Source organism: Poecilia reticulata, chromosome 19 (genome assembly GCF_904066995.2).
Source record: "Poecilia reticulata chromosome 19, P_reticulata-male-v2, whole genome shotgun sequence".
In the NCBI taxonomy this organism is placed as follows: domain Eukaryota; kingdom Metazoa; phylum Chordata; class Actinopteri; order Cyprinodontiformes; family Poeciliidae; genus Poecilia; species Poecilia reticulata.
Genome location: NC_088848.1, coordinates 9,460,722 through 9,484,297, shown reverse-complemented (window position 1 = coordinate 9,484,297; position 23,576 = coordinate 9,460,722). Strand labels below are relative to the sequence as shown.

The 23,576-nt window shown below is 38.7% G+C and overlaps 2 protein-coding genes across 3 annotated transcripts in view; one reads left to right on the top strand and one right to left on the bottom strand.

The window, feature by feature from the left end:
- Positions 1–22,589, bottom strand: part of LOC103481825 (neurotrypsin) — a 28,402-nt gene extending 5,813 nt beyond the window's left edge. Inside the window, exons 1-9 of the mRNA XM_081600614.1 lie at positions 22,224–22,589; positions 17,887–17,929; positions 8,821–9,063; positions 8,047–8,185; positions 6,641–6,819; positions 6,355–6,502; positions 3,329–3,507; positions 2,135–2,276; positions 463–683 (exon numbers count right to left, since the gene is read on the bottom strand). Of these exons, the coding sequence (XP_081456740.1) occupies positions 463–683; positions 2,135–2,276; positions 3,329–3,507; positions 6,355–6,502; positions 6,641–6,819; positions 8,047–8,185; positions 8,821–9,063; positions 17,887–17,929; positions 22,224–22,322 (1,393 nt within the window). The 5' untranslated portion in view covers positions 22,323–22,589. The remainder of the gene's footprint in view (positions 1–462; positions 684–2,134; positions 2,277–3,328; positions 3,508–6,354; positions 6,503–6,640; positions 6,820–8,046; positions 8,186–8,820; positions 9,064–17,886; positions 17,930–22,223) is intronic.
- Positions 9,102–16,723, top strand: LOC103481523 (zinc finger protein RFP-like). Of its 2 annotated transcripts, XM_081600615.1 has the most exons (3): positions 9,102–11,239; positions 11,836–12,041; positions 13,009–16,723. In XM_081600615.1, the coding sequence occupies exons 2-3, from the start codon at positions 12,029–12,031 to the stop codon at positions 14,694–14,696; spliced, it is 1,701 nt and encodes a 566-aa protein (XP_081456741.1). In that variant the 5' UTR covers positions 9,102–11,239; positions 11,836–12,028; the 3' UTR covers positions 14,697–16,723. The 2 variants fall into 2 exon arrangements, with proteins under 2 accessions (XP_081456741.1, XP_008435247.2); XM_008437025.3 differs by lacking the exon at positions 11,836–12,041 and having other exon boundaries at positions 9,103–11,239.
- Positions 22,590–23,576: the final 987 nt, after the last annotated feature.

Sequence of the window (23,576 nt, the reverse complement as noted above, 5' to 3'; positions counted from 1 at the left end):
ATAAGACAAAATTAACTTACAAGAAACTTTTAAGGAAGATACAGAAGTCTGTTTTAAGTCAGTAATTCCTTAATATTGGTCAGTACTAGTTCCACTGGCAAATTATTTCACGTATAAATGTATTGTTATAGCTGGAATAGTTAGCTATGCACTACTTTATTTTACTGGTCTATCACATACAAATCGAATAAAATACATTGAAGCTTATAATAATATTTGGAGTGGACTCATCTTTATGCTGTGCAGATTTAAGACTAATTGTGAAGCCACAGATGCCATAAACATGTTATTCTTCAAATCAAATGTTTAAATGACTTTGCCTGCCCTGAAGATAAGCCTGATTGATTGAAGTGCTATAGTTACATTTTCTGAATAAAACAGTTAAAAGCTTCAGAATATTAAAATCTCTTTTAGTTCTGGCCTGAGTTTAACTTCCTCTACACATTTGTCTCTGTGCGTTACCTGTTGAAGGTGCAATAACTGGCACTTCGTTGGTTTCCTGGCTTGATCTTCCTCTGCAGCGAACGCCAACGTCCTCGCTGTGGGAGCAGTCCGTCCGACCCCAGATCCCATGGCGACAGTCCAGCAGGGAAGTCTCGGATCCCTCGCAGTGGACGTCGTCCAGGAGGATCAGACCGACGCCCTCCCCGAACATCCCGTCCACTACGACCTCAGCGTGACCCCTGAAAAGTTCAGACGGCAGAGAGGATTTATCTTTCTAACTTCATATGCGAGAAGACAAGGGAATTAATTGAATTAAAAATTCATTCACTTAATTAACTCAATTAATAAATAGATATTAGATTATTTATTTTATTCTAATAAATGGTTTGTTGGATTAAAATTAGTTTAAATCGATTAACTTAATAACCTCAGCTAAGCGGACATTTACTCTTTAACATTTGCTCTTTAATTGCCAAAGTTACTTGAGGGGAACCAAATATTTCAGCTGTATGAAATAATCTTTTCCCCATCCGTAACATGGGAACTAATTATTTTTTCAAAAACTTCATAAGTCTATTTATTCCTCTCAACATGAACAATAAATGATGTATATTTGGAAACATTTACTTGTTAATTACCAAAGTTACCTGGGGGGGAATAAAATATATCAGCTGTCTGAAATAATCTTTCTGAAAATATGGTTCCAGAAATGAAATGTTATAGAGTCCCTGGCAAAAAATATTTGTAAATTAGCATGTCAACATTTTAACAGAAAGTGTATTTAATAAAGATGAACAAACGCAAACGCCTATTTATTTATTTATTTTTAAATTGAAATATCAAATGAAAATTTTCTTCAAGCGATACAAGCGACCTAAATCTCAAGAAAGTCTTAGACCTTCTTCAATGTTGCAGTTTGAACGCCATCCAGCAGAGGGCGCCGCTTGTCATCCCTAAGCGGAGCCGTTGATAAAGAAGCAAAAATGGCGGCGGGGCTATTCCAGAAGGGTAAGAGGAATGGTCCAAACGGAGTCCGGTGGGATGGAAAATGTACATTATGCGGTTCTGCTTTGAAATATCGACACTCGACAAGCTAGTTGAGTTTCACCTTAAAATAGCGCTCATTCAGCCGAGCCTCATGGCGGATCAGCGTCAACGTATCATTGAAATGTTACTGATGTGCTATGAAGGTGACGATAATGCAAAGAAAAAGCGGCTGGAGTAACGCAACAAATTTGTAGAAAGACGGGAAAAGACATGATGCCAAAAAGCAAAGTTGATTTTTGACGGCTTAAAGCGCTTCATTTTAACATTCCTGCTGCTCTTGTTTCAGTGTTCTACAGTGTGACAGAACCGCAATATTAAGTTTATTCAGTTAGCATTTAATACAACTGACACAAAATAATGTTAAAATTTAATTATGTTCTTTTTTTTATTGAGCATATTATGAAAAATTAACCCTTTATGTTATGGAAGGATGGTCAGACCTTTTATAAAAGCAACAAAAAAAAAAAATAAAGTTTTTAAGAAAATTAATTCAGTCAACTTTAAATTGACTCAATAACTTGCATTCCTACCAAAACATGTGGAGACTTGCACCAACACACAAAAGTACAGCTTTTAAAAAAATTATTACAGTTACAATAAAAATTAATTTTAAATATGCATCTTGCAAGATTACCGCTCCTACCTGTATCCCAGCTGTCTGCAGACCACCTCTGCATGCTGCTGGCTCCAGTGGTCGTCACACACCGTCCCCCAGTCGCCGTTGTGAAACACCTCCACCCGACCCTCCCAGGGAGTGTCGCCTCCAACCAGACGCACCACGCCATCTGAAACATCGCCGAAATCCTGATGTTTACAAACAAAACTGCTCTGATTCATTTTAACTTTCAGATTAATTATTGAGCTCACTTTAGTTACAGTAACTGATCTGTTTCCTGTTAGTTCCTGCTCGCTTCAGACAGAATCGTCATAAATTATTGATGTTCAGGAGGTTATAAATAGCTGCTCTGAGCCTGATGAGAGTGTTTGTTTATTTGGCAAAGGTTTTTCATATAGGCTGTTTCCCAGGGCGGCAATCAAATGGGAGTGGATGAGTGAGGCATGAGCACTATAACAAAAAAGATAACTTATTTGTCTGCAATTTGTGTCCTGAAAGCATGTTATTTAAATCTTTAGGGGGATTTTTTGGAGTCTGCTCAAGCAGGAAATGAGGAAATAAAGTTTTCAAAACTTGTGCCATAGGGGGGGGTTGTGGGTGGCAGAAGGAGGATCTCACACCTCTGTGTGTGTGGCCTTGTATTTGATGGAGTGTAAGGGCCATTTTTCCCAACAAATACTACTCTGTGAGGACCACCTGCTCCTTATGGGCACCATAAGAAGAAGTTCTGTTTTTAGGTTAGGTTTAGGACTAATGTGTGAATTGAGTTTAGGTTAGATTTAAGGTTAGGTATGTTCTGGTAATGGTTATGGATTAAGCTGCAGAAATGAATGAAAAATGGATGGGGACAATGCAAAAATTATTAGAAATACAAACTTGTGTGTTTGCACTTGTATGCACTTAATATTGAAGACCACTTTCACAGTATTTACCATCGAAAGGCAATCATTTGTGGACAGTGATTTTGTTTTCTTTTTTGCAGTTCCACTGTGCTTTAGAAGTAATATGCGAATTAGATTTTAGTTAAGGTTAGGAATAGACTAGTGATGGTTGGGGTTTTGGAAAATGTCTGGGTTTGGCATAAATGCAGTTACTAAAATGAATGGAAGTCAATCCAGAGACCTCAGTTTGTATAGAGGTATTGCGATGTGTGTGTGTGTGTGTGTGTGTGTGCGTGGGTGTGTGTGTGTGGGTGTGTGTGTCTGTGTTATGAGCTGTAACCTGTATAAGGGCTGCAGGAGACCCCAGCGTCCTCCATGTGGTCACAGTTGTGCTGCTCCCAGTCGCTGTGGGGGCACTGATCCAGGAACAGCTCGTTACCTGTGCACTTCATGGCATCCAGCAGGATGGGGCCTGATCCCTGCCCGAAGTGAGCCCACGACCAGGCCTTCGCCACACCCCTGCAACACACACACACACACGCTGCATGCCAATCAAGCTTAAACTGGTCTAAAAGAAACATTACAGATTATACGTGTTTTTTTATATGTGAAAAAAATATTACAGAAATGCAGAAATAATCTTTGTTGCATTTTAAAAATGTTTTCACTTTTTACTTCCACAACGTTTTCTGGGCAGTAAGAACAGGAAACCTTTGTTCAGACTTAGAAAATTGCTTCTTTGGTATTGTGGGGAAATATAAGATAAAGTCTGTCATAACTGAATAAAAAAGCACTTTATTCTGAATACATCCCATCTCCACAGCAGCTCCCCTCCAACCCACACAAAGTAACTTAAATGTGTCAAACTAATATGCTATATATAAAGTACATATGAGAAATCTTTGTTGAATAATAAATAGCTACCGAGTGGCTCCTTGTAGCCATAACTTATTGATGGAGAAATGCTATAAAAGCCCTCCTGCGGATGTGTTTTTGTCCCTGTGTGTTTCTGCTTGTTTGAAACTGATGTTTAACTTAAAGACAACCTGCAGGTGACTTGCTGAAAGCAAAGAGAAGCAGCAAAACCAACAGAACCAGATGCGTTGGAGCTGCGGAGAACTGAAAACTCATTCAAACACAGCCACATTATTCTTAATGTTACAAACTTTGAAATGAAGGCGCTTGTTGCAGAAGTAAAATGCATCACTGTGGTGTTTTAGTCAATAAAAACCTTCCAAATTCAGATAATGTTATTGTTGTGTTTATTAATTTGGCAAAACTTTGTGCTGGTTTAACACATAAATAAGTTTTTGCATGTCTTTGCAGGCCTTGTGAAGTTTCATTTGAACAAAAAGAAATAAACATAAAACAAATTAATAAAACAACAGTATATCTAAATACATGGTGAATGAAGATAATATTCAAAATAATCAGGATATTTCTCCAAAACCCTTAAAACATTAACACTAATGGAAGTTACAATGCAAACTTTTGAGAAATTTCCAAAATTTCCAGCGGCAGATTATATTGGATTGTGTACTAAATATTTTACTGGAGTTCATTAATTGGACTCTTGCAGATATAAAAAAGCCATTTTTGTTCGAGATGGTTCTGTTTTGTCAATGCTAAGAAGCTGCAGACAGTGAGATGAACATTATTTTGGATTTGTTTTTATCTAACAAAAGCATTTACTGAATAATTGTGTCTTTGATTGGCATGCATTATTGGAATTTCACCAATCTTAGCTTTCCAATAACGTAAATATGTATGTATGTGCATAAAGTTATAACGCAATACTTACTAAGCATTCTACTACTGTCATTACTTGTAATAGACTGAATTTAGGAAGCTGCAGTGATTCAAATAAATAGTTTTAACATTTTAAATGCTAGCATTTTTAATTTAGATGTATAATAAATACAATAAAATGACATGGACTGTTTTTGTGCTGGATCTCTATTTATTTATTTATTTATTTGCATCTGAAGTTGTAGGCTGTGTCCAGGGAGGATTTTGAGAAGTCTGGCAGCATGAAGCATGTTTGACACAGAAACTCACAATGTAAATAAACTGGACCCTGTAGACTTCAAGAAACATCAACCATTTTGCTTTGAATTGTCGAAACGTGTCAAACATGAGTCTGCGCGCAGACGCGCGAACACCTGCAGATCGTCGTCAGCTCTTCTTTTAGTTACAAACACAGACGCAGAGCTGTCCCCTGGCGCTTCGGGAGACGGGATGCAACCCAGAGCTGAACATGAGATTCACTTCTCAGTTACAACTTATCGGCTGTCTGACAGCTGGAGAGGAGAGGAAAACCTGCAGTGATGCAACATAAACAAAGTGTTTCCCCTGGATTGTTCCTGATCTACACTGCAACTCGTTGCTCTCCCAGTTTCTCCTGCCACTCAGTATTTCCAGCTCACTCTCTGCAACACAATCAGCCTAATGAAACTCTTAAGCAGATGTAGCTCTGTGCAGTTTTAGAGGAAACGATTAAAGAAATGAAGTCCCATTTGTTTTGTTCACAAATTCTCTATTAGCCTTAAAAAAGTCAACCAAAAAATGCATCTGTTTAAAAGTAGAACTTGATCAACCTGTAGAGTAAACTTTAGTTAAATATCATTACAAAGGTTTTCATTTGAACTAAAATAATAACATTTCTGATTTGACAGATTTAACCAGAGATACATTAATTGACTTTTTGTTGTTGTTAGAGTTGCCTTTGATTCATAATAACTGCAACATTTAGCAATATTTGATGTATTTTTTCTTTTGATGACTTTTGACAAAATGTAATGTTTATGTTCCACATAATCGGTTACTGTGTTATGTTTTTATGGTGTAAAGCACTTTGAGCTGCCTTGTCATGAGATGTTCTGTACAGATAAACTTGACTATTAAAAAATTTGAAAACATAAAAAAATGAAATAAATATTGGTATGGCAAAAGCATTTATTTCCCTTTGACTTTTTAACTTCAACATATTTCATTGTGATATTGTTTGACAAAGACAAAGCTGTGCAAAATTGTCACATTTTTTTTTTTACAAATAAAAATCTGATTAGTCATTCTGAAGAGGACTAAAGTAAAGAAAAATACCAGATTGAAGGATATTTAAACAGATTGATTAAATGTGGATGGAAACTATTTGTTGAGGTATGAAATGTAATTACACTGAAATTAAACTGAAGTTTTAAACTGTATGTATGTAATAAAAGAGAACTACTCAACTCATGTTTGGCTTCATATATTAAACATCGAACAAATAAAGTATTCTGCAACGTTTCTTTGGAATTTTTTTTTTAATAAGAGAAAACTTAAAAGATTTTATATTTCAGATGACAAAAACATGGATTGGCATACCCGTAACCGAGCTGTCTGCACACCACCTCGGCGTCTCTGTCATCCCACTGGTCGTCACAGACAGAGCCCCACCGGCCCGCGTGGAAAACCTCCACACGACCTTCGAAGTCTTCCTCGCTTCCCACCAGACGCAGCGGAGGGCCGCTACCTGCGACAGGAGGGTGGAATTTATAATATGCGTGAGCCTAAAGTGTTGGGATTATTCACAAAGAAAGGAGGCCACTTCGCAGCTCAGGTGTGACGGGGGAAATGTTCAGATGTAACTTTAATGAGAAGTCACGCTGACCTTCAGGTGGCGCACACACCACGGCCGCCTCGTTGCCATGGCTGCAGTCACCGGTGACGAACGTCCTGCTTCGGCATTTACTCAGGGCGTCCTCGTCTCCACGGCAGCCCAGACGTTCATAATGGAAGAGGCCAGAGCCTGAGCCAAACTGGGAGAGCTGCAGCGCAGTACCAATATCTCTGGAAAGATTACATTTAAAAATAAACTGGAGGGTTTTTTTTCTTTTTTTTAAAATCCTTTCCACTTTCATCCAAGGAGATACAATCATTTAGGTGCTTGCTGAATCTGACTGCATTGAACTAGATTCAGTTTTGAACTGCAGGGTAAATTGGATGTTTTTAACTAGACTGGAATCGAAATCTGATGGTATTGGACTAAATTATTGTTCAACTGAACAATACAGAGCGAGACTGAATTGGCTTGTGTGTAACTAGATGGTGAAATGATTTCAAATAGGTAAACTGAACTTGAATTATTGCTAAAGATAAACAAAACTGGACTGAATTGAATTTACCTGAATGGATGTAAATGCACTGAACTGAAAGAAAATGGACTGACACAGTTACAATGCAAATGAACTGTAATTCAAACTAAATGAACTCAGATACGATTGAACTGAGCTGACATGATGTTGACATGAATTGAATAAAAAATAAGAAAATTTTAAATAAATGAATCCACTGAACATATTTTAACTCAGCTGAAATGAAGTAATTAACCAAATTAAACGTATAAAATTTTACTGAATCAAAAAGAACTATTTGGAATGTGATCTGAACTGAATTAAACTGAAGTGAATGTAATCTAACAAACCTGAACTGAACTGATATGAATTTAATAGAAATGAAGTCGGTGAATACAAAAACAACAACCAACTGTTTTTAATTAAACTGAAATTAATTAAAATAAATCAAAGTGAATCTAAATTGACTCGAACTGTCTGACCTAAGTCAGACAGATTGAATCAAATCCAATTCAGCTGAACTGAGTTGTGATGAACAGAATTAAAGTGAACTGAATTTTATGAACCAATTTTCATTTCAATGATTTGAAATGAACAGAATTTTAAAAAATCGTAATGTTAATTCAATTCATTTGACTGAACTGAATCAAAACAGAACTGAACTTAATCGAAATAAATGAACTAAATCCTCTGAACTGGTTTTAATTTGAAATGGTTAATTTGAGATGAACTTAAAAGAATTTTAAAAAAATCGTAAATGTTAATTCAGTTCATTTGACTGAAAATTAAAAAAGAACTGAACTTAATCAAAATAAACTAAATCCACTGAACTGCTTTTAGTCAAACTGAACAAAAATCAAAACTAATTTTATTTAAACTAATTCTAAACGGACTGAACTGAACTTAATCAGATTACATATTACATTATTATTTTATTTCCTACCCCAGGCCCAGCTGCCGGCAGATAACAGTCGCGTCTCTGTCTGTCCAGTGGGAGTTGCACACCGCCCCCCACTGGCCATTCAGGTAAACTTCAACCCGCCCGCTATCGGAGGACGAGCTGCCAACCAGACGAACTGCCCCTGAAAATCACAGAGAAGCACAAATATCTATCTCTGCTGTAGTAGATTACAACTATTAAGTTGTAATAAAGACGTGGTCATTAAATAAATGTAAAAATTAATGTCACTAATTATAGTGTAGTTGCTACAAAACCAGAATGAAATCACTAAATCATGCTTCACAACCTCTCTGGAAAATGAACGGACATTGACCGAAGCTGTTAATTAACTCTGCAGAGTCCCATTACATCATGCTACATGCATGTGTTGGGTTTGTCTCTGCTTGACCCATCTCACTTATGGCAGTGGAGAAGAAACATTGATGCAAGAAGTCAGTAATACAGAAGATAAATAGTGTCCACCGGACACATGGGTGAGGTTTTCTGAACATAACCCTTACTTCAAGAAAAACCTCAATTAATTGCATAATAAATTAAAACAAGCTTGGTCATTTCCATTTGCATGATGGTTTGTTTTTCTCCAAAAGACTGGGCATTTTCAGTTTCAACTGTAATTTTGTTTGCAGAGACTTCAGTATCCAGGGTGTGCTCCCATTAATTAATATAGTTTCAAGACAACAATCTTATCGTTTATCGCAATAACTTCTAGGAATATTCACGATGGGTGTAATCGGACCTGAACACGTGTTGGCGTACCTTGGTGGCAGTCGCAATAAGCCCAGCCGATAGCGCCTGAGTTCTGCCTGAAGAAGCACCAGGGGTTGGACTCTCGGTCTGGGTTCCTGCAGTAGCTGTGGTCGCCCAGGCCGCGGCCCGGGTACTGCATGACATAGTCTGGAAACTCAGTCCACTTCAGACACGGGGCGCCAGAATCCGTCTGGGACACGGTGCCGTTGTAGTATCCCAACTCGGTGAATCCCTCAGAGCAAGACAGAGGCACTGCAGAGAGGAAGAAGAGCAGATAAGGGGAACTGCTGAGGAAGAGCAGAGAAAAAAGATGTTCTGGATGAAATGAGGAGGATTTAGGTCAGCATGAGTAAGAAAGACATGTTGTGAGGAGAAGATCACATTATCCCCATGTCTGTATTTCATTAAGAGATAAAAGCTAGCATGGATCATTCTCTGTCCACTTCCACAGCAGGATTCACCCGATCCACACTGAGCACGATCAAACCCGCCTTAATGTAACATCAACTACCTCGAGTAATCTTCTCTGAGGAGGAAAAATATGAGAGTGAAGCTTAGACGGACTGAGAGGGGAAACTGCTGACATCAAAGTGTAGCAGAATTAGGCCGCAAAATGTGGAGCAGTGAATGTGCTGAAGATCCAACAACAGCGCTAATGAAAATGATGAAAACAAACCCAGAGGAGAGATTATGCTGTGTTCCAGTTAAACGCAAAACCTGGAGCAGGTTTTGACATCACCCCGAGGTAACAACGTTCTAGTTAAGAAGTTGGAGTTTCAACGTGGCGATGCTCATAAACATGTTAGCGGTAGCTCTTAGAAATATGATTTTAAGCTTCACTTTCTATAAACAAACACCACTTTTATTTTATTTTTTCATTTTAAAGTCGCAGGCGCTACCTGTAACATTAGTTTCTTGTAAAATAAACATGTTTCCACCACATCATATTACTGTTGATGTGAGGAGCGGCCATATTGAATCGTCAAGTCCACCTTACAAGTTGTGACTGGGTAGTCACAGTTGCTCCCAGTTCCCCAGTGGGAAATCCAGTTGATTTATCTCACTGACAAGTTGGAATTTCCCAGTTCCAAGCACAACTGGAACATGACATTAAAACTGGGAGACCAAAAGCCTGAAACTAGAAAAATGAAAAGCATTTAATTAAAGGGAACTCAGTTAAGTGTGCTGAAAGTCTGGAATATCAGCGCTTTGCTTTGAGCTGAAGGCATTTTAGGTAGAAGGTAAATATGAACTTTTCATTTTTATCCATCTTAAAAGCAAAAACTCAAAACTCACTCAAAGCATAACACTATAACCACTAACAGGTGAAGCAAATAGCATCACTTATCGCTTCATCATGGTCCTTTTTAGTGGGTTGTTGCATCTATCAACATTTTATCTGCAAAGCTAATGCAACAAAATACAGGAAAATTGGAAGGCTAACTATTTGATGTGATGGAGTACTGCAAAAAAACGCACAATATTACACTGATTGTTCTTGGTCTAGTTTCTAGACCAAATATCTTAATGTGATGTAGTACGATGACCCAGATGATTAGTTTATAGGTTAACTGTATTCAAACTGTTGGGGTTGTGAGGGGATTTTTTTCTTTTCACTCTTATTTGTCTTTTCTTTCTCTTTCATTTTGCAACAATAACAATTCACTTCATCTGCATCCTTGTAATCTTAAGGTAGAAATCTTAAGGTAGACACCTCCATATTTCTAAATGTATTTTTGTTTTTTTTAGTTCTTGGGTGAATTCCCCTTGAAGTTCTTTGGGGATTTTCAAAGTCAAGCGGCAACTGAGCTATGATTAATGGTGGAAGGATTCCCGTGTTAGTGCTACAGTCTTATCTCAGCAACACACACAGCTTGGCCATCCAGGAGCGTTATCACCCAGATGCAAGTCGTAAAGCACACACACACACACACACACACACACACACACACACACACACACACACACACACACACACACACACACACACACACACACACACACACACACTCACAAATTCAAAAGGTTTTGCTTGACTGCAGCAAACACACAAACTTGATCCAGTTTGGATGAAGAGAAGATGGAGAGCAGTAAAAGCCAGGAAGTGTGAAAAAACAGCTGAAGAAAAAATTGAATATCTATGAATGATTAGGGAGCGTAAAGCAGCCTTCAACATGAAAAATCTCCACACACAAGAAATACGTGCCTGTCCCTTTAAGAGGCGTGGTGCAGGAAACAGAAAGTAAATTAGGTTTTCCTGGGGAGTGTTTAAAGCTTCAGCCGTCCATTTCTCTCAGCAGCAGTACATATATGTTGATATTTCTGTTCCTTTTAACTACAAAACTCCTTGTTTTCTTAGTTTTGTGTCTACAATCTGTTGGGATGGGGACACAGCTGTAACCTACAGGCCAGATAAGCAGCAGGAGAGGTGAGCTGAAACACGTCATCCTTACCAGTGTAAGGACACACAAAAACAAACTAATTAACATTCTTTCCCTTTTTCCTGCAACTCTGCCCTTTTAAAGTCAAAACTACACCGGGATAGGAAGTAAAAAGAGAAAAGCAATGCTTAGTAGATGTATGTAGAAAATGCAGTGTGAGCTTTGTGTAGCTTTTCAATGTTTTTTTTTTTTTGTCTGGCACAGTAAATATAAAACAGATTGGACGGTAAACAGAGAGGCTGATGTGTTTTGTGACAATAGTTGGTATTTTCAGGGCGTGGATCATCCACCACATTGTCTGAGTAACCCTTTGTGTGTATTCATTGACAGATTGCTTCAAAAGATGTATAGTTTATGTAATTATCTTTTAGTTTATAAGGAAGCTTGTTGCCATTATCTTAGAAGGAAGTTGCTAATATAAACCTTACTGACCTATATATAAAAATATATAATTTCTGCTTTAAAGGAGGTAGTTATGTCTGATTCTAGTAAGTGCCTTTCAGTAACAGACCACTTAATGGTGCTTTATTACTTTCACAGAGGCAAATTCAGCTACAGCCGTAAATGTTGATGTGTTTCATAGGATCAACACAAAGTACCAGTATGAAGTCTTTTTGCAGCCTTCAAGACGTTTTCTTCCAGGAATTACTTCTATCCATTTTCCCATCTACTATAACGATCTTCTGAGATTTGAAGAGGAATATCTGTAAAGCAGCAGACTGCAGGCTAGTAACGGCAGCAGAAAACCTATCAATTAACCAACTCGTGTCAGTTTGATGTTTTTGTGCAGTAAGTACTCAAAATTTACTACCAACATTTACTCCATATTTTATCCTCTTATGTATTAAAAACACAAGAATCATAACTAAACAAAATTATAACTGTAATATGTTAATTTGATATTTTCCAATCAATCAGCCAAAAAGTTTTGAATTTGAACAGCTCTAATCAGTGATCATATTCTTAAAATGCATTAAATATTTTCAGTCTATAACCACAGCAACCATGTATTTTGTATTAAAATACATGCATGTATTTTAAAGCGCCTTCTTTTGGAGTTTAGTAAAGCTGAAATGAATTTTATCAACATGTGCTTAGACTAAATAAATTAGGATAATCTTGTAATTCCTTAATTTTCTGTTGGATTCTAAACTACTACCTATATCCAGGAATCAGCCTAAAGCTTTGTCTGTCATTTATGTGCTAAAGTTTTTATTAAAATATTAAAAATAAAAGCGACCACTACACTGAACTCCATTGAAAACCTCCTGGTTATTCTACCAAATATTGATTTCTGAACTCTTCCTGAGTTAAAAAAGTAAGAGCAACATAGATATTTTTTTACATAAAATTTTTACTTAATACCATAAAATGCTGGTACTTTTTAAAGATGTTTTGGGGATTTTTTATGTAATTTTTTTGTTTTGGTTTTCTCCTGGGTTTTTTGTGCGTCAGTCAAAAAGCACCAGAATAGCTAAGAGATGTCTGATGCTTTTTGTAAGAGTTCAAAAACTCCGTGGAGATGCTCCAGTCAATCAGCCAGAGATGACAGTCAAGGAATTTTACTTGAAGGATCTAATACTGAAAAAAAGATACAAAAAACAAAACATTTTCTTTGTTTTTGTTGAAGGACAAATCAGAATTGGCAGGTCAGACCTCAAAGCACAAATCTGTGTGAGCCAGAAAAAGTCTGTCTTAATTCATTTCAGACATTTAGCATGATGTGTTGATGTAATTGTGCTTTGTGTTGTTTTAGAAATGGCATCCGGTGGAAGTCTCTTAACCGAGGAACACTTGCTGTGTCCCATCTGTCTTGACGTCTTCAACAAACCCGTTTCCACTCCATGTGGACACAACTTCTGCCTGCCCTGCATCACGTGCTACTGGGACACCACATTTGTCTGCCAATGTCCGATCTGCAAGGAAGAGTTTCCAAACAGGCCCAACCTTAAGGTCAACATCTTCATTGCAGATCTGTTGTCACAGTTCAAGTCCCTTCATGTCACGAACGTTCACACCCAAAGGTCAGCAGGTCAGCAGCCGGTCAGCTGTGGCAGCGAGGTGCAGTGTGACATCTGCAGCAGTCAGGCTGTGAAATCCTGTCTGGACTGTGTCACTTCGTACTGCGACAGCCATCTTCAGCCTCATGACGTCGCTTCTGAGCTGAAGAGACACACGTTGGTTGATCCCGTGGAGAGTTTGGGGGAAAAGGTGTGCAGGAAGCATCACAGGCTGATGATGCTGTTCTGCAGGAGCGACAACTCGGTGCTTTGCGACCTCTGTGTCGGATTGCGGCACGCCGACCACGATGTTGTTTCCGTGCAGAGGGGATACTACCAAATGATGCCTCAGGTGATTGGTAATGAGGCCAAAGTGCAGCGAATGATTCAAGAAAGGATGCAGAAGGTCCAAAACACAAAGGAGTCGCTGACGCAAAGCAAGACGGAGACAAAAAAGGTGATCGAACATGGAAGACGGGATCTAACGGAGTTGGTTACTGAGATTAAGAGGACCCAAGAGGAACTCAATAAGGTGTTTGAAGAGAAGCAGAAAGCAGCAGAGAACCAGGCGACGGGGTTAATTACAGACATGGAGAAAGAGATTTCTTGTTTGAAGGTGACGGCAAAGAATCTGGAGGAACTGAAGGAAATTAAAGACCCGGTGTGTTTTCTCAAGAGGTACCCAAACCAGTCCCTAATCCCACACACCATGGACCTGTCCACACACAACTTTATCAGGCACCTGGAGGTGAAGTACGTGCATAAGTCTGTGAGAAACTCAATATCTCAAATGCAGGACTTACTGGATAAACTGAACGAAGAACTCAACAGATTCTCAAACAGCACGGACACATCAAACAAGGCGGCACTCAGGTACATGCAGCAGTATGGGGAGAACATCGTGCTGGATTTTGACACAGCTCACCCCATGCTCACCTTATCCGCTGATGGGAAGCAGGTGTGGTACAACATGGGCACGGGTTTGTGGGGAAACCAGATCCCGAAACCCAGCATGTTCACTCAGCATCTTGCCGTTGTGGGGCAGAGAGGATTTTCCTCACGCAGGTTTTACTTCGAGGTACACGTGGGCCAAAAGACGGAGTGGTGTCTGGGCGTGGCAACGGCGTCGCTCCAAAAGAAAGGGGCAATAGTTCGGAGTCCGAACTCCGGACTCTGGGCCATCTGGTTCCTAGTAGACAAGTTTGAAACCTTCAGCTCTCCAGGCGAGGCGGTGTATACAGGGAAAGTGGAGCACGTCGGGGTTTTTGTTGACTACAACGCAGGTCAAGTAACTTTCTTTGACGTGATCAGAGCAGTACACATTTACTCTTTTACTGAGTGTTTATTTACCGAGGAGCTGTATCCGTACTTTAATCCCTGCGATAATGAGTATGGTTCAAATCTGGAGCCAATGATAATTGTTCCCATTTCTCCTGCAGAATGAACAGGGTATTTAGAGACTGACTATTTGATTTCAATTAGACGGCAAAAACACTAAATCTTACCACGCATTTTTGAAATAGGAGAAAACTAACCTACAAGTAACTTTTCAGCAACATGTAGCAGCTATTTAATAAATAATTCTTGAATATTTATTAAAAAGTACCAGTTCCAGTGGCAGATTATTAAATTTATAACAATACAGTTTTCCCATTTACAAGTGAAATAATCTGCCTGTAGTGGAACTAGTACTTTATTAACACGCTTCTGTGTTGTGCTAGGTAACTGGCTGGGCTTTGCTGTGGTTGCTAGGTGATGGACTGGGGTTGCTAGGTAACGGCAGCCTATCAGTTGTGACTCATCAGGAGGTTTTTGAAACGCTCCTCTTTCCATACACCAAAATATATAATATAGGAAAAGAGTCTTGTTAAAAGTAAAATAATTTGTTGTCAATGGTATAATAATAATAATATTTTGCTATGAAGTTACTTTGTAACTTAGTTTTGCTTTATTTCAAATTTGCTACGATATTTTGCACTAGAAACTAGACAAGAAATACTTGGTAAGATTTTGTGTTTTATGCCGTGCAGAACATAAGTGAAGCTAAGCTGTATTTAAAAGGCACACTTTGAAGACTATTTCTAAAAATGAAGTTCCTCCTTTTCTTTTAAGTTCTGGTTCTGATTTGAGTTTTGACTTCGTTTTTTCACTTCAAAACCCTGGTGGCTTTGAGATATTCGCTATCTGCTGACCTTCACTTGCTGTATTGATTGTTCGGTGGTGAAAACTGTCTCAGGATGCACCACTCTACTCCTGACGCCACCACATTTGTCCTCTGGTGTCATTCTAGATCTTTGAAAATGTTACATTATTTTGTAAAGGGTCTTATTTTTAAACTTCTAAGTCTCCTCCGATGTTTGATTTTTTTTTTTTGTATACTCTTTAAAGTTGATTTGATCAATGAGAATATGATCTGCAATACCATTTTGTCGAACTGTTAACAGGCAATCTGCTTTTTTTTATTATGTAACCTGTCAAGGGAATGCAGATGTATAATGTATAATCTGGAACATATTAAATTGTGATATTTATGTTTGAGCTGCATACTGTCCCTTTTTAATTATTAAACAACAACGCATAGCAGTGAAATCAGGATGAACTGGAATCGAATTTAAAATTGAGCATGGACAAAAATTTTTATAAAATTCAGAGAGATTGCTCACTTTATACCTGCATTTTTGTGCAAATCTGTGAAATTACATTTTTTATTCACCAGCTCATCCTCCTGTTAAACTTTAATGTCTGAAGGAAATCCCAACTTTTCAATATCTAACTTGAATATAGATTAAAGAAAACAACAGAATGACAGATTATCATGTTGATCAATCTGATCAGAAAAGCTGTTTTTATTCATCTTGAATCAGTTTTGATGTAAAAATCCACAATGAGTGCAGAGAAAGGTTTCCAGACAGTAACTCCTAAAGCTCCACATATGGTGCTTTTTAAATGCAAGTTAAATATTTTACACAGATTTACACAAGGTAAATGTTGCCATATTTATTAATAATTTATCTTTAACTGTAAGTTAATGAAGCACCGAGATTTAAAATATTAAATAACTTAAGCTCTCTGGAGTCAGGTAAGTAGTTGTAAAAAGATTAAAATTACATGATAAAGTTAATAGGGATTTGTTCAGGATTAGTAGATGCTGTAGTTTGATCCTTAAATATTTGTTTTCATTTTAATATTAATCATAATAATCCGCCTGGTTATGTTTGTCTTTTTCTCTAAGCCCTCTTAATATTAATGCATGGAAACCTCAGCATGTCGTCTAATAAAAAATACACAAGAAGCTCTAAATTTTTAATATAAAATAGATATTTCAGTGTCTGAGTGTTTGGGTTTTTTGGTTTAGTTTGCCTCGTTGAGCTCGTGTTATATCATTTTTTAGGCGTCTAATTGTAAGTTTTTGAGCTCAGTTCTGACATTTTTGGATAGATTTGAAAAGAAAAATAAAACAAGTTGATTTGATTTGTTTGGACAGATTAGAACATCTTTAATATTAACATCATTTTAGATTCTCCCCATTTAAAGGAGGTTTACATTTCATCTACAGGATCCAAGTGCTTTAAAACAGGCATAACATGTATGCCTGTTGTAAATTTATTTTAATTATGTTTGAATGCTTAAGGATTTTGTTGTTTATTGTATTGTATGATTATTGATCATCACTTTTATTTTAATCTACATTTTTATCTCTATAACCCCATCCTTATTTCTGTAAGAATCTTATACACATTTGCGCCTAATCCTTGACTTAAAAGATATTTATCTTTTCCAAACTATACTGAATTTAAATAAAAGCTCTGCTCGTATTTTTGCTCTATAAAACGTTTTTTATTCACATTAGCTCTATTGTAATGACTTGTAAAGCCATCACTTCAACCAAAATCCAGCCTGTGTGTCTCTCTGCATCAACAATAACCAATGTTTTCTACATTTTACTTCCTCTCTCATCGTTTCTGCCTCATTCAGCCTCTTTTATTCGTCTCAACACCCGCCGCGCTCCTCTCTGCCACGACAGCCATATTCTGCCCATCGCCTTGGGAACGCTCAGCCTCCCAGCTCTCATAATCCATTTCCCAGCCACAATGAGCGTTTGATACGGTTCACACTCGCAGGCTTGGAGTCCGTGTGTGTGTGTGTGTGTGTGTGGGGCAAAGGCGTTTTCCTCACAGAAATTAAACTAATAACCAAATGAGGTCATTTACAGCAGGCTTTAATTAGATTTTTGGTCGCGTTTTGACCTAGGCAGGTACTGAAGGGGTTTCTGAAGAGTGCAGAGGCATTCCCGTGACAGGAAAGCCGAAGCTGCTGATGGATGGTGGGTTTGGAAAAGCATTAAGCCTGAATTTCCCTCGTTTATCAACGTGGCATAAAAACACAGATATTCGCCCCACCCCCATCGTCGTCAGCATTATGGCTCCCAATCTTCTCAGAGACGCTCAGGAAAGAAATTGAATGAGGGGTGAAGAGGGGTGCAGGCTGTGAAGACGGAGATTTAAGACATGGAGATGTGCTTTTATGCTGTCTGAGTCAGAATGTGGGATAAAATGGAGAGAAGGGCTGAAAAAGTAAAGAGCGATGGCGTAGGAGAAGCAGGTGGAGAAACGGACGGTTCACTTCCCGCCTACCTGAGTTCTGCACTTCGTTGAGGTAGCTGTCCTGAGCCACCATCTGCAAAACGAGACGCAACATTAAACAGGCTCATCTGGATTATATTTGTAAGAGAAGAACAGAACATGTTGGGTTGTCGTACATTTTGTTGGAAAATTATCCGCTGAGAGAAGAGAAAGTAAAAATAGTTGCGTCTCTTGTGGAAAATTCACATTTTGCACATTTAAAAAAAAAGCACACACAACCCAAACATTCCAAAAAACCATCAAGAAATTTCTTTGCAATAACTTTATGTTACGTCACAGTTGGCAGGCACTGTGCCGTTTACCTAGCAACCAAAACAGAGCTCCAGCACGTTTGGTCAGCTGGTTTAGCTGCTGCATGTGCTGTATAACGGCTGCTAGATAAAACGAGTGTTTTGTTGTTGACTTACTATCAACAAACCACTTTCTGCATTCTTGCTGGTTGTGCAGGAGGCTCTATTTCTGCTTTTCAAAGATTGACAGTAGTATAATTGTCATTCACCTGCAGACTGCACAGATTTTAGCTGACCCCCGACCTGTACAAGTCCTGGATGGAGGGAAGGTCACCCATGTTGGTTCTTCTGTTAGGTTTCCATTAACTTTTCATTGAAAAAGATCCGGAAGCTCTTATTATTAATTTATGAATGAGTTTCAGTTCTAGTGAAAACTTGACAAGCCATGTCTACAGAAACACTTAATGCACACAATAAGGACACTCACCAGCGCTGGAGAGCATGAGATGTTACATGACTTGGATTTTATTTGTGAGATCAGGAGACAAACACACAAGGACACAATAGCCTCTGTGGAATAACTGCAGCAAGGCCGATGATTTACAACCTGCTTCACCTTCACATGGACGATCTCTGCTGCCCGTTAACTCCTCCTCTTCATCGCTCAGCATCAACACACTGCACACACAGGGCCAGATCCAAGGGTGTCCTCCGGGGGGCCTAACACCCGGCCACGCTGTCTTTTCTTTTATTAAGAACATGCTGGCAAATTCAATTTCAACAATTGTGATTTAGAAGCCCAGACATCAAAAAGATGAGATGAACTTTGCTTCAAACAGAAGCGACTCAAACTGGAAGAAAAGTGGAGAATATCTCAAGAGCTCATTCTTCACTTTCCTCCTTTCTTTATTAGATAGGGCATCAAAGCAGTTTTCCACGTCCCTCTGAACCCAGCCCTGGCTACCATCTTCACTTTGTTTCACTAAAATAAGTAAAACTGATGTTTTATTGAGTTGCATGTTGTGACTTTCCTCAATCACTCGTATACACAGCTGGTTTTAGGGAATTTTCTGATCTCTTTAGCAACATTTGCACCCCAGTAAAGCTGAAAGGTTGACAGCAGCTGCCATTTTTATACTACTGTCATGATGCCCCGCATCTCCGTGTTTACCCTCAGCGGTCTATATACAGATTTAGCTTCTCGCAGGCAAAATGTTAATACAGACATGAAAGGACGGTTCTAAGGCTTGTTATGTAATTATCAGTCTTATAAATATTAATATAACTGAAGATATAGACACAAACTGTTGTATGGCAGTAGCTAGTCCTGTGATAACAAATTAGGCTGGATGATAAATTGTCCCATACATTATTGCAATAAACGATAATATCATTGTTTTGAGACCATTTTCAAGTAATATAATAATAATAATGATGATAATGGCAACAATGCAAGTTCAGCCTCACAGAAGTAATTTTGTAAAAAAAAAAACTTAAGACTGGAACTGGAAGATATAAAAAAAAAAAAAAGTTATATAAATTCAGACATTGGGACTGGATTTGAACTCAAACATCCAGAATTGGACCAGTTTGAGAACTGTTAGCATCTCAGCCATTGCCATTTAAATCAACTGTTGGTACAAGCTGCAATGCAGACCATTCTGTTGGCCACTTATATTACTGGCTTGCAAGAGATGAATGCTTGGCACTTTAAATATATGAGCCTGTTCCAGTCCAAGAACTCGTTTGGGTTGCTCACAATGTGCAGCTCTAGCAGAAACCGAAGATCTTTTCTATTTCTCATAAATGCCAGACAAGAAAAACAATAAAGTGAGAGTCTTCGCCTGGTCACCTTACAGTCATTTTCGACTCTGCATCATTTAAAATATTCTACAACCCAAGCTGCAAAGATTTCCCTGAGGAAACCGCCATATCTAATGATTTCGAGCGGGAACAGGTGACCTGTGGTCGTAAAACACGGCTCCTGATATTTCCATTCGTGTCAATCCCTCGGCTCGATTACGGTGGTAATCTGTTGTGATGCCTCACAGCTGCGCCCACTTCACCGCCATGCAAACATGCAAACCACCTGCTGCAGAGGCTAATAAGCTACAAGCACATCAGGGAGGAAGAACCAACAGAGAGATGAAGGATCAGAAAATGTTAATACCTTATTTTCATGATTATATTAAAGGTGACCCATTATGCTTCCTTGAACAGGTTAGGATCAGTCTAAGGGCTACAAAACATGTTTGTTACATTTTTTGCACAAACTCATCAATCAGTTCAACCTATTTTGAGTTTCTTTCAGAATGATCTGCTTTTAGGGCCTCTTGTCCCTTTAAATCCAAATAAACTGCTGCTGGCCACGCCCCCAACTCAACATTTACACTCGCACAAAAAAAACAAACAAGGAAGCAGCAAGTGGTTTCTGAATGGTAAGTCAACAACAAAACACTTTTATTTTTCCAGCAGCCATTGTACAGCACATACAGCAGTAAAACCAGCTGACCAAACGTGCTGGAGCTCAGCTGGAGTTGCCAGGTAACAGGCAGAGCTCCAAGGTGGTTGCCAGGTTACGGGCAGTGCCCGCTGATTTGTGACTTAACAAGATTTGAAACGGCTCCTTTTCCAGACAACAAAAAAATTTTTTGTAGAGACCCAAATGAAAAGCATTTCTATGAATTCTGCATAAAAGACTCCTTTAAAAGAAAGCATTTAAAAACACATTTATCAACAACAAGGACAAGGGCAGTATTATGCAAAATTTTGCTAAATTTAGCATGAGATGTTAAGCTTACATTATTCTCTCGGAAAAAAATATACCTGGAGTGTTGCCTTGATTCTTTAATGCATGTTTGAGAAATCATTTAAAGAGGCAGTATTATGTTTTCCAGAAACATAGGGCCATTTTATAGCTCAATCAAGTAACTGTGTTACCTTCAGTTGTTATAAAAATGCTGTATATATCATGACTTCCTGAATCTGTAGCTGAATTTGTAGCTTTGGAAAGAGCTACAAATTGTTTTTAAAGAGACAGAGGCCAGAGGAGACAATTTGATAGCATTTTTGTAACAACTGAAGGTAGCATACTTACTTGATTGTGCTATAAAATTGGCACTATGTGCCAGGAAAATACATAATACTGCCCCATTAAAGTCTTTAATTGTTGTTTTGACTGTAAATGTGGGCATGTTTTCAAAAGCAGTTACTTTCCTGTAACCAATTTCTAACCTGCAGATCTGCAGAATATGAATGTTTTCTTGCCTTTCCCCTTTTGAAGAGTCAAATCATGCGTGTAACCCAATGAATTCATAGACGGTGAACTGGAAACTGTAAAGTTTAAATTAAGAAATGATTCAGTTACAGTTATTTATAGAAACTGTTTGATTTGCAGCTCAATTGGGAATTAACCCCCCACCCCAAAACAACAACAACAACAACAACATTATTTTGTGTAAATCAGTGAAAACAGCCACGCTGCATCTGACAGCAGCACCTGTTCCCCTGCGGTTCCTCTGGGTTAACTTGTCCAGCTTTGACCAAACCGCTGTGACAAGCTTCAACCAGGCGTGCGGGGTTCATCTCTGCAACACCTGCGTGGACCAGAGGAGCCACCGATGGCTCCGTGTCATGATATCCCCTCCCCTGGAAGAGGAGGAGTGGAAGGAGGTGTGCCAGGCAGCGTTCATCTGCCACCGTGCATGCATGGCTTTGTGCGTGCGACGCAATCAATAAAGTCTGTTTAATTAAGCTGTGAAACATGCCATCAGTAGCTGGATAAGATGCGGATCTGCTGCTTGTTAACGCCCCGATATGCACCTGCTTTGTTGGGAATACCTCCCGCATGGATCAGCGGTGGATGTGTTGTGTAAAAAAAACAACAAAAATCAATAAATAATCCAAACCTCATCTCAGTTATCAGCCTAATTGAGGTGGGGTTGTATTAAAATAGGGGTGGAGGTAAGTAGAGCCTGACTATCTCGGGATTAAATGGTTAAAAAAAAAAAAAAAAAGAACAGAGCGTTAAAAAAAAATTAGATCAGGCCATATTGGGGTGAAAAAATAAATGCACCTCATCATACAGTAGCCACGTACCTCCGCAAACAGCGGCAGCCAGAGACAGGCGCTTCCGATCAAGCCTAACATCTCCCGGCTGGTGAGAGCCATCCTTCCCGCCCGGTGTGTCCGTGTCATAGCCGCGGATCCTCTCCCATCTCTGGCTCCAAACCTGTCCGGGAAGGTGCCGAAGCGTCGTCCTTCCTGCGCTCCAGCTGCTGCCGGAAATTAAGTAAAAATAAAAATATCTATCTGTGCCGTGCAGAGTGAGGATGTAGATGTGGGAGGTTCAGGGTGCGGCACTATGAACGGGAGGGAAAACACACACAGACATCCAATAGTGTTGAGATCTGCAAAAAGCTCCCCCACCACCTCTCTCTCTCGCTCTCTCTTGCTCTCTCTCTCTCTCTTTTTTTTCCCTCTTCTTCTTCTCCAGCACCGAGAAAGTGATTGATTCTTGCGCGTTTGTCACTTCATCTCACGCGGTGCTGCCCAAATATCTGACCTCTTCTGTTGTCAATGCAGTAAAATCAGAGCTCAACTCCGGTCAGTCACCAGCAGGAAACATAACGATAAGTCACTTTCCTTCCACATTTAAAATTACACACCGATGCATGGTTTTACTTATTTATTTATTTTACAGTTTAAGATCTTAAAAGTGTGGCGTGCATTTGTATCGTTTGAGAAATGGCTCAAGCTCAGGTTGGATGAAGAGTAGTATATGTGAACAGCTAAAATTAGGTTTCAACCTATTAGGATTGGATCGCTAAAGGTGAATATGAACCCGGTGAAGCTAAAACTGCCACTTGAGGAGTTCAGGGTGTAGACAATTTGTTTGTTTGTTTTTTTTTTTTATCAAAAATGCAAAATGTATATGTATTCTGTACAGTTTTGGCTTAATTACAGCTCTGACTATGTTGTTTTTGCAGGAGATGTCTTCTTTTTTCAGGTTGTGTTATTGGCGATTAATCAGCTACTAAATTAGTTGACGATTTTAGGAGCCCCTGAATGCAGCTGGATTTTATTTAGGGGTATCAAGGTACGTTTTGATGGTGACTTAGTTTGTGTTTTCTTTAGCAGGTTTGCAGATCTCTGCTGGTCGACGTGAGTTGGAGAAAAACAGGCTGAAGATTGGACTGAAGTGAGCATTTTGAAGGGTTCCTGTGCAGAACAGAGATATATTGCAGCTTCTAGCCCAGAAAGAAAGTCTGACTAATTAAATGCTAAACACTAAAAGCTCTGCAGTTATTAAGTTGACTTTTATTTCAGCCAAGTTGGACAATTCAGCACAGCTTGGGAGTGTTGTTTCCTTTTTATATAAACCAAGCTTTCTGTCACACAAAAACTGTTTTATAAGATGTAACATGTTTGATTTATAAATACTGTTTATAA